Consider the following 10,523-nt stretch of genomic DNA (forward strand, 5'->3'; position numbering starts at 1 on the left):
TACCACTAGTTGTTAGGTCCACTCCACTTGAATTTTAACAATCCGAATCGTTTATTTTTCAAGTTGCACTTCAGAGATCATCATTTTCTAAGGACTTCTTTGAATGCCAAGCTCGAGCTCAAGGTGCAGAGCCTCTTGGAGACTGAGAAAGAGTCGGACATTATTTTTGAGAATTTGAGTCCAAGTTGAATGATGCTGCCCGCAAGGGAGATCTAGAACTGAGGCATGAGATGGACTTGGTATTGTTAGAGTGTGAAAGGTTGTGTTGTTAGAGTTGGTATGGTTTGGAGTGCAATGAGGTAAATGTCTTAAGGTGATATAAGAAATAAGATTGTACTGTTTCATTAAGAAATTCTACAGTAATACAATTAGGTCAATGTCTTTTTTGATCAGAAGGTAAATGTCTAAGGTGACAATTTTTTTTCTCTCTACCTGCTCTCCCTCTAGACCTTTCTATTTGTCTTTTTTGTATTATTAACAGGAGTCACTGCATGCGGAGCATGCTGCCCAGATTGAATGGGTCCTTAACCAAACAGTTCTAGACAAGATAGCCTTGAAGAAGGCAAAGGATGAAACCGCTCATGAGTGCCAAAAAGGACCTTCAATCTGCCTTTCAGGATCGCTGATACCGTGCCTTTCAGGATTACTGGGCATACCAAGTCAAAAGTGACATGTTTGAGATATGGGTAAGAATTATTGCTTAAGAGGAGGATGTGAAGTATGAGTACCTTGATACAGATTATTGGTATATGTTTTGCGCATTCGGAGCCAAAATTCGAGCCTCTGTTGGGGAGAAAGATAAAACATGTTTGAAATTTGAGTATCATACAATCCCAACAACAACAACAACAACAACAAAGCCTTTTCCCACTAAGTGGGGTCGGCTATATGAATCCTAGAACGCCATTGCGCTCGGTTTTGTGTCATGTCCTCCGTTAGATCCAAGTACTCTAAGTCTTTTCTTAGAGTCTCTTCCAAAGTTTTCCTAGGTCTTTCTCTACCCCTTCGGCCCTGAACCTCTGTCCAGTAGTGACATCTTCGAACCGGAGCGTCAGTAGGCCTTCTTTGCACATGTCCAAATCACCGGAACCGATTTTCTCTCATCTTTCCTTCAATTTCGGCTACTCCTACTTTACCTCGGATATCCTCATTCCCAATCTTATCCTTTCTTGTGTGCCCACACATCCCACGAAGCATCCTCATCTCCGCCACACCCATTTTTTGTACGTGTTGATGCTTCACCGCCCAACATTCTGTGTCATACAACATCGCTGGCCTTATTGCCGTCCTATAAAATTTTCCCTTGAGCTTCAGTGACCTATGACGGTCACACAACACGCCGGATGCACTCTTACACTTCATCCATCCAGCTTGTATTCTATGGTTGAGATCTCCATCTAATTCTCCGTTCTCTTGCACGATAGATCTTAGGTAGCGAAAACGGTCGCTTTTTGTGATCTTCGCTAGATTGCTCCGGTCATTAGTATGGATAAGTATATAAATGGATAGAGATAGGAAAGCGAACACAAGATGTACGTGGTTCACCCAGATTGGCTACGTCCACGGAATAGAGGAGTTCTCATTAATTGTGAAGGGTTTACACAAGTACATAGGTTCAAGCTCTCCTTTAGTGAGTACAAGTGAATGATTTAGTACAAAAGACATTAGGAAATATTGTGGGAGAATGATCTCGTAATCACGAAACTTCTAAGTATCGGAGTGTGGTATCGTCTTGACGTGCCTTATCTGTCTCATAGGTAGATGGTGCATCTTCTCTGGAAGTACTCTTCCTCCATCCCGGGGTGGTATCTTTAACTGGTGGAGATGCACAAGGTAATGTATCAATTTCACTTGAAGCTTACTTGTAGTTTCAGGCTTGGTCAAGCGCGATACAAACCATGTAGTAGGAGTCCCCCAAGTCGCCGAGCTAGGGGATCTGCTGAAAGAGGTGACAGACAAGGTAAGCAATCATAGCTCCGGCTGATTGTTCACAGTCTCCCTATCTTGCAGGCAGCATGAAGGATAAAGATAAGAAAATGAGAACAGATGATATGGGATACTTTTGCGTTTGAAGAAGTAACTTTCCACAGGCTTATTCTTGAACTAAGCTGGAGGGTTTTCTGGTTTCCTCCAGAGTATAAGGCCGACTGAAGAATTTGAGGGTCAAAACAAGTCCATCAAATCTAGAGTACGTTCGACCCTGCAGATATGGGATACTTTTGCTTTGACAGAGTAATGGATGTATCGGCACGTGTGCTGTTACGCTTGTCTCCACATGCTTCCTTGTATCCTTCTCCCTTGCCCTATCTGTTCCTCAGGCAGATGCGGTATCTTCCCTGGAAGCATAAGATGTTGAAGATGAGTACTCGAGAGCAATGTCAGGTAAGTAATCAGGTAAGGGGTTTCAGGCAGTCAGTTCCTGGCTGGAAGCTTAATTCCAAGTACTGACTGATTGCTCTCTTTCTCCTTGTCTTGCAGGTAAGAACAAGGTCCAAGGAAAAGACAGGGAAAAAGCATGATATGGGATACTCTTGCTTTTAACCCTGATGATATGAGATATTCTTGCTCTAGTATAGCTTGTTTGCAGAGGGATTATCAGGGGGAAAGAAAGCTGAATATTTCGAAAGGCTTCGTTGGGAGTGCCCTCTCAGATATGAGGAAGGGTTGAGCATTTTTGCAGGTCTGCCTGTCCGTTGGGGATGGAGGTCGACATATATATGAGTCTCCTTAACAACAAGTAGTAATGCTATTCCTTTACCCTACTTGGTCATAGCACGGTAGTGGGAGCTATCAGCTTCACATGTTTTAACGCTGTCATAGCACTTTGAAAAAGTGGTTTGTGGTATCTGGAAAGCTGATGTTGCGTGTGAAGATTACAGACAGCTTTATCCAAGGAGATCCGGCTCTTGAAGTTGGGAAAGTGTTGCCTCTTCGGTTTTCGAACAAGCAATCCTATCGGGGATCTGGCTCTCGAGATTCGGAGAACGATGCCTCTTCAATTTTTGAGAAAGCAATCATGCTGGGGGTCTGGCTCTCGAGATTCGGAGAGCGGTGTCTCTTCGATTTTTGAGAAAGTAATCATGTTGGGAGTCTGGCTCTCGAGATTCGGAGGGCGGTGCCTCTTCGATTTTGGAGCAAGCAATCTTGTTGGGAGTGTTTTCTCGAATGTGAGTAAAGGTTGGGCATGTTTGCTAGTCTACCTTGCCACGAAGCACAGAGGTTGACACACAGGGACTTTCCAATTATCCAGCAATGGTACTGTTCCTTTACCCTCTTCGATTTTTGAGAAAGTAGTCATGTTGGGAGTCTAGCTCTCGAGATTCGGAGGACGGTGCCTCTTCGGTTTTGGAGCAAGCAATCTTGTTGGGAGTGTTTTCTCGAATGTGATTAAAGGTTGGGCATGTTTGCTAGTCTACCTTGCCATGAAGCACAGAGGTTGACACACAGGGACTTTCCAATTATCCAGCAGTGGTACTGTTCCTTTACCCTTGTGGGTAATAATATGGTAGCTAGACCTTCAAAATTTATATGTCTAAACTTTGTTAGTGTTGTTTCTTTGCTATTCTTTTACCCTTCTTGGTCAGAGCGATGTAGTGGGAGCTGCAAGCTTCACGTGTTCAACTTTGGCAGGGAGCTTTGACAAAGTTATCTGTGGTACCCATGAGCTACTGTTGCGTGTGGGAAGTGGGTGATTGAACAGTAAAACTCATGTGCTTTCTACTTCACCAGAAGTCTTCGACCGAATGCCCATAATTTCCGCAAAGCTGAGTGTGCGTGTGACAGGTGCTGACAAGGCTGGAAAAGTAGGTGCCTCTTCGATTTATGAGATCGGCCCTCGTGGTCTCTGAGCAGCCCAGCTTTTGAGAAAGCAAGCGCCTCTTCGATTTCTGAGATCGGCCTTCGTGGTCTTTGCGCAGCCCAGCTTTTGAGAAAGCAAACGCCTCTTCGATTTCTGAGATCGACCCTCGTGGTATCTGAGCAGCCTTGCTTTTGAGAAAGCAAACGCCTCTTCGATTTCTGAGCAGGCGCCTCTTCGATTTCTAAAGCTCCGTCGAGTGCAGATTTTTATAGGGGCTGGCATTAAGTTCCAAATCACACTTGAATCTCCACCAGTAGAAGCTCCATTCTTGCACTTCTAAGATCTTGATTTGTCCGACCTCTTCTCTCTTCAACACCTTTGAAAATGTCTGGCCCCTCCGACCGTCGTTTTGACTTGAACCTTGTTGAAGAGGCAGCCCCGCCTTCTCCTGACAACATATGGCGTCCATCCTTCGTCTCCCCTACTGGTCCTCTTACCGTTGGGGATTCCGTGATGAAGAATGATATGACCGCTGCGGTGGTGGCCAGGAACCTTCTCACTCCCAAAGATAACAGACTACTTTCCAAACGGTCTGATGAGTTAGCTGTTAAGGATTCTCTGGCTCTCAGTGTTCAGTGTGCAGGTTCTGTGTCTAATATGGCCCAACGCCTATTTGCTCGAACCCGCCAAGTTGAATCATTGGCGGCTGAAGTGATGAGTCTCAAACAGGAGGTTAGAGGGCTCAAGCATGAGAATAAACAGTTGCACCGGCTCGCACATGACTATGATACAAACATGAAGAGGAAGCTTGACCAGATGAAGGAATCTGATGGTCAGGTTTTACTTGATCATCAGAGATTTGTGGGTTTATTCCAAAGGCATTTATTGCATTCGTCTTCTGGGGCTGTACCGCGTAATGAAGCTCCAAATGATCAACCTCTGATGCCTCCTCCTTCTAGGGTTCTGTCCAGTACTGAGGCTCCGAATGATCCCCCTCCGGTGCCTTCTCTTTCTGGGGCTTTACCGACTGCTGAGACTTCTCCTAAGCAACCTTTGTGAAGGCTCCCTCTTGTTTGTTTATTTTGACTTATGTATATGTACATATTTGTAGCTTATCGGGGATATCAATAAATAAGCTTTTCTTCATTTCAACGTATTGTGTTAAATACACCAAAGCCTTCTTCGCTAAGTTCTTTGAATTTTCTTTTGTTGAAGCTTTGTGAGTGGAGCATATAGGTTGAGGTAGTGTTCCCTTAATTTCCTGAGTGAGGAAAACTTCTCGGTTGGAGACTTGGAAAATCCAAGTCACTGAGTGGGATCGGCTATATGGATCTTAGAACGCCATTGTGTTCGGTCCTGTGTCATGTCCTTCGTTAGATCCAAGTACTCTAAGTCTTTTCTTAGAGTCTCTTCCAAAGTTTTCCTAGGTCTTCCTCTACCCCTTCGGCCCTGAACCTCTGTCCCATAGTCGCATCTTCTAATCGGAGCGTCAGTAGGCCTTCTTTGCACATGTCCAAACCACCGTAACCAATTTTCTCTCATCTTTCCTTCAATTTCGGCTACTCCTACTTTACCCCGGATATCCTCATTCCTAATCTTATCCTTTCTCGTGTGCCCACACATCCAACGAAGCATCCTCATCTCCGCTACACCCATTTTGTGTACGTGTTGATGCTTCACCGCCCAACATTATGTGCCATACAGCATCGCCGGCCTTATTGCCGTCCTATAAAATTTTCCCTTGAGCTTCAGTGGCATACGGCGGTCACACAACACGCCGGATGCACTCTTCCACTTCATCCATCCAGCTTGTATTCTATGGTTGAGATCTCCATCTAATTCTCCGTTCTTTTGCAAGATAGATCCTAGGTAACGAAAACGGTCGCTCTTTGGTATTTCTTGATCTCCGATCCTCACCCCTAACTCGTTTTGACCTCCATTTGCACTGAACTTGCACTCCATATATTCTGTCTTTGATCGGCTTAGGTGAAGACCTTTAGATTCCAACTCTTCTCTCCAAAGGTTAAGCTTTGCATTTACCCCTTCCTGAGTTTCATCTATCAACACTATATCGTCTGCGAAAAGCATACACCAAGGAATATCATCTTGAATATGTCCTGTTAACTCATCCATTACCAACGCAAAAAGATAAGGACTTAAGGATGAGCCTTGATGTAATCCTACAGTTATGGGAAAGCTTTCAGTTTGTCCTTCATGAGTTCTTACGGCAGTCTTTGCTCCTTCATACATATCCTTTATAGCTTGGATATATGCTACTCGTACTCTTTTCTTCTCTAAAATCCTCCAAAGAATGTCTCTTGGGACCCTATCATACGCTTTCTCCAAATCTATAAAGATCATGTGTAAATCCTTTTTCCCATCTCTATATCTTTCCATCAATCTTCGTAAGAGATAGATTGCCTCCATGGTTGAGCGCCCTGGCATGAACCCGAATTGGTTGTCCGAAACCCGTGTCTCTTGCCTCAATCTATGCTCAATGACTCTCTCCCAGAGCTTCATTGTATGACTCATTAGCTTAATACCCCTATAGTTCATGCAATTTTGTACGTCGCCCTTATTCTTGTAGATAGGCACCAAAGTGCTTGTTCGCCACTCATTTGGCATCTTCTTCGTTTTCAAAATCCTATTGAAAAGGTCAGTGAGCCATGTTATACCTGTCTCTCCCAAAACTTTCCACACTTCGATTGGTATATCGTCTGGGCCTATTGCTTTTCTATGCTTCATCTTCTTCAAAGCTACAACCACTTCTTCCTTCCGGATTCGACGATAAAAAGAGTATCATACAATCCCAAAGGTCATAAAACTGGTTTGTAGTTAAGCTATGGATAATCATATGCTTATTTTCCCCAACGAATTGGTAATGGATAATCAAACCCACCAATGGTGGTGTGGGATGGCAATCAACAAAACTTATGCTGTCAAAAGAGCAAATCTCGGTAGGAAAGCGACAAGGTGTGTACCTTGAACCTAGCTCACTTTGAGTCATGCCTCATTTGTTTTTTCATACTCTTATTTTATATCTTTAAAATTTCTCCCTTCATCATATTCTCAGTAAAATAAAGGGAAAAAAAAACAAAAAGTTTCTATTATCCCTCCTAAATTTAATCTACTGTGCCTCAAATTCTTACGATTGTGGAAATAGTTAGTAGATTGGATTGGAAAGTTTTCTAATTTCACTAGTTTATTAGGTAAAAACTATATTAAGTGTCTAAGGAACTAGGAAGTCCTCATCGAATATTGTTGTCGTATGCCTTAGTTTGCATTGAGACGACTCCATCTTTGTTGAGAGTATAAATCTCACATTAAAAAAAAACAAAAAAAAAACTAATGAAAAGAGCTTGAAAACTTTAAGTTTTAACGAAAATGGCAAACTAAAGGGTAAAGTGAATAGTACAAGGATTGACTTTTTAGTGTAAAAATGTGGTTTTTTCGTTAAACTGAACAGTACCAGGAGCTTTTCATTAAAGTTTCCTAAAAAAATAAGAGACACTACATGTTCTTATAAAGAGTTGGGTTACTCATCATATTGCCAATTGGTTTTATGGTGGAATCTCAATTTTCTTCGCTCTATTAGAGCAAGTTAGTTCACGTGTCAAAGCTCAATAGCTAGCTATACATGTTTCACGCCACCCAAATTAGAGTTGAGTATTACTCACTTGGACTTTTGTCTTCATGAATGAACGATTGATATTTAACTAATTGATATTTTTTTTTCTTCACTTGTTAAGCTTTAACTAAATGAGCGTGTGAACAGGTGAGCTTTTGTGAAAAGAAAATTTGCAGGCAAGAATTTCCAATTTGAAGTTTAGGGTAAAAATAATTCATGTAATAAAATTAGCAATTAAAATTTAAACCATATATATAATAAATTGATACCATATGGATTACAACAAGCCTACTAAAGAAAAGAGATGATCATAAACATGACTTGATTCCATTAATATTAGGGTTGTACGTATTTCAAAACAAAACTACATATATAGAATTTTATTGTATTAATATTATACAACCATATTAGAATAACACAACTCTCTGGTTTTTATTCCATTAAGTACACAGTTCAGACGATTAAAGAGATGCCTTCGTCTTTGCGCACGCACACACATATATATAGCCTCTCTTAATTTTTCTGTATAGGAATTTTGTCTGTGGCTTCTAGTATCATCTCAAACGCATTTTTCAAGCATGACTTGAACTTTTGAGGATCAATAAATCCCTTCTGAGTTCCAAGGGAAATCCTCAAGTCTCCTATGTAACTGACTATTGTTATGATAAGGTCCTGCAAAACCATTGAAATCTCGAAACGTTTAATAAGACGCCTTTACTTATAGAGAGGAGCACATTGCTCTAGCCAAATTAATCTGTATTAATTACATATGCTCAAAATCGGACACATCAACGTACTATAAATATATTCTTAACGACGTACCTGAGGTATACCTAAAACCATAAAGTATACACCCTTGATTGGATGATCAGCCAAAGCTGTTTTCTGGGCAGGCCCTATCATATTTGATATCATGAGGCTCGACTTCTTCAGTCTGTTGTGCATGTATCTTGATGCTGCCTGCAACATCAATACAATTTCATTGAGGATTACTTTAATTATACTATATATATGGTTGATGTTGTTTGCAACATCGACCATAAATACAATATGTTTACACATATTATAACACGTGAATTAATAAAACCACATAACAACATGAGCGTCTCATCATACTGAAAGTGTAGTGAGAGATGATTACCCACCTCATGGCCTCTAAGCTTGCTCACAATTTCAAATAGCTTGTTATAGAAAAAAACAGAAAAAGAACTCCTCTTCCTCTTAATATGTTTTTGTGCTTCGAAGACGAAGTCCAGCGGGTTCAAGATTTCAGTTAACTTGGGCATGGAAACCGGCATGAAAGCGATTCGGTTCCCCCACGGCATCTCAGAACTGGGTCCGATCATCTGCTTCACCGGCTTGTAATCACCATGAGTGATCCTAGTATTGACCAACACCATCGCTCGGCAGCTTGCTGCGCTGCTTGATTTTTGGTTATTATTAATCATCTCTTGCATGTACAGTCTAGTAGCAAAGAACACTATTCCACATATCACATCATTTATCGTCTGCCACAGCAACATAAGAAAAAATTTCGATCACACAAAATGATATATATGAACAAAAAAATATAGCTACCTAGTTAATTATAATCATATATAGTATCTTACCACGTTGAGCTTGTTCTTGATTAGTTTGATTTCATCAAGGGAGAATATCAAGCTTGATATATCCATTGGAAGAAACTTAACTCCAGAATTCCCAGATTTTATCGGTGTTTGATCATCTTCAACGAAAGCGTTCCAACCCAAATCCTTCACAGCATAAAAAGCTGAGGTCAAATTCTGAGACACCCACCTCAAAGCACTCTTATAATAATTGTCACGTCCCTTTCTCTCGGACCCTCGGCGCGACGGAAAAGTTAGAGGAAGAGAAGGATCGTCAGCTCTTTGCAGACAAGAAAGAAGAGCACTCATGAAGGAGTAGCCATCGCCAAGTGCATGGTGAAGCTTGAATATTAGGTTACCAGCGGCATTGGAAGTTGGATATTTGACTATGTGAACTTCCCACAGTGGTTTGTCTTCTGGGTAATTTTCCAGTACTACTTTTGATATGTAGTCACCGAGATAAAGGTCGTAAGACTCAGATGACAATACCCCAGAGGGAAAAATAGGGACGTGAACATGATCTGTGAGCTTCACCTCAACCTTCTTCCATTGTTTCTCTCCGTCGACATCAACCTGCGGAGGATTTTTCAAATTTAATATTAAATTAGTTTCCTAATTATAATCATTACCATGATAGGAAAAAGTGTTTTCTAACATTCAAAAGCAATTATAACTATTTTTGGCGAAAAGAACTTCAAAGCATTTAAATTTTTAATAAAAGTTCACATTTCTAATAAAAGAATTTATATGTATGTTAGAAGTGTCTTTTAGATAAGCAGTTTCAAACAGACTTTTAATTCAATTTGAGTAATTATTTAGTGTAAGGACTCTAAGTCTTTATTTTGAGTTTCTACTTCGAAAAACTCCCCTTCCCTCTCCGTTAATAAGTATAAATTTAAAAGAAAAAAATTTGATATATAATTGAGATGTTTATGACTAAATTTCGACATCTCAAATAAAAGCATATGAACAAAATTGAGTGAGAGAGAGAGAGAGTACCATGATGGAGCAGAAGCGTGGGTTGATGTGGAGGAAGACATCCTGAAGGAATGACATGATCTTTGATTCATCGATTGGAACCTCAGATTCCAAAACACCAAGAACTGACATGGATAACACCGAGGTATTGAGGCATTGCCCAGTAGGACTCACCGGCTCATTGTAATAATCTCCATCATCAACCTTAATAAACTCCATCTTTTTTCTCTCTCTGTCTACGTTAACAACAAATTGTAGTGGTTTAGTTCATTTGGGGTTGCTGCATGCATCTTAATTTATAGGGTATCTCTTACGCAAGAATGTGAGTAAAATGGTCATTTGATTCAATTAAGATATGAAAAACGACAAACTATCAAGCAAAGGGACCCATTTTGTTAGTCTAGTCGCTTTATACAGTCCTCTAAGAAATTAAGAACCCGATGTACGTAGTTGGTGGTCAATGTTTAAAATGTTTTAATTACTAATAATTTGCTATGCATTTTTATCGTTG

The 10,523-nt window shown here is 40.7% G+C and overlaps 1 protein-coding gene and 1 long non-coding RNA gene across 2 annotated transcripts; one reads left to right on the plus strand and one right to left on the minus strand.

Annotated features, from left to right (window-relative positions):
- Positions 1-2,648: 2,648 nt before the first annotated feature.
- On the plus strand, positions 2,649-3,523 carry LOC126587113 (uncharacterized). Its single transcript, XR_007610990.1, has 2 exons — positions 2,649-3,177; positions 3,394-3,523. It is a non-coding gene; the product is annotated as an uncharacterized LOC126587113 (long non-coding RNA).
- A 4,209-nt stretch (positions 3,524-7,732) lies between these two features.
- On the minus strand, positions 7,733-10,275 carry LOC126587111 (wax ester synthase/diacylglycerol acyltransferase 11-like). Its single transcript, XM_050252085.1, has 5 exons — positions 10,034-10,275; positions 9,038-9,607; positions 8,573-8,935; positions 8,250-8,387; positions 7,733-8,099 (listed from the first exon to the last, which is right to left on the minus strand). Exons 1-5 carry the CDS (start codon positions 10,229-10,231, stop codon positions 7,941-7,943), a joined length of 1,428 nt encoding a protein of 475 aa, XP_050108042.1. The 5' UTR covers positions 10,232-10,275; the 3' UTR covers positions 7,733-7,940.
- Positions 10,276-10,523: the final 248 nt, after the last annotated feature.

Source organism: Malus sylvestris, chromosome 10 (genome assembly GCF_916048215.2).
Source record: "Malus sylvestris chromosome 10, drMalSylv7.2, whole genome shotgun sequence".
Classification (NCBI taxonomy): domain Eukaryota; kingdom Viridiplantae; phylum Streptophyta; class Magnoliopsida; order Rosales; family Rosaceae; genus Malus; species Malus sylvestris.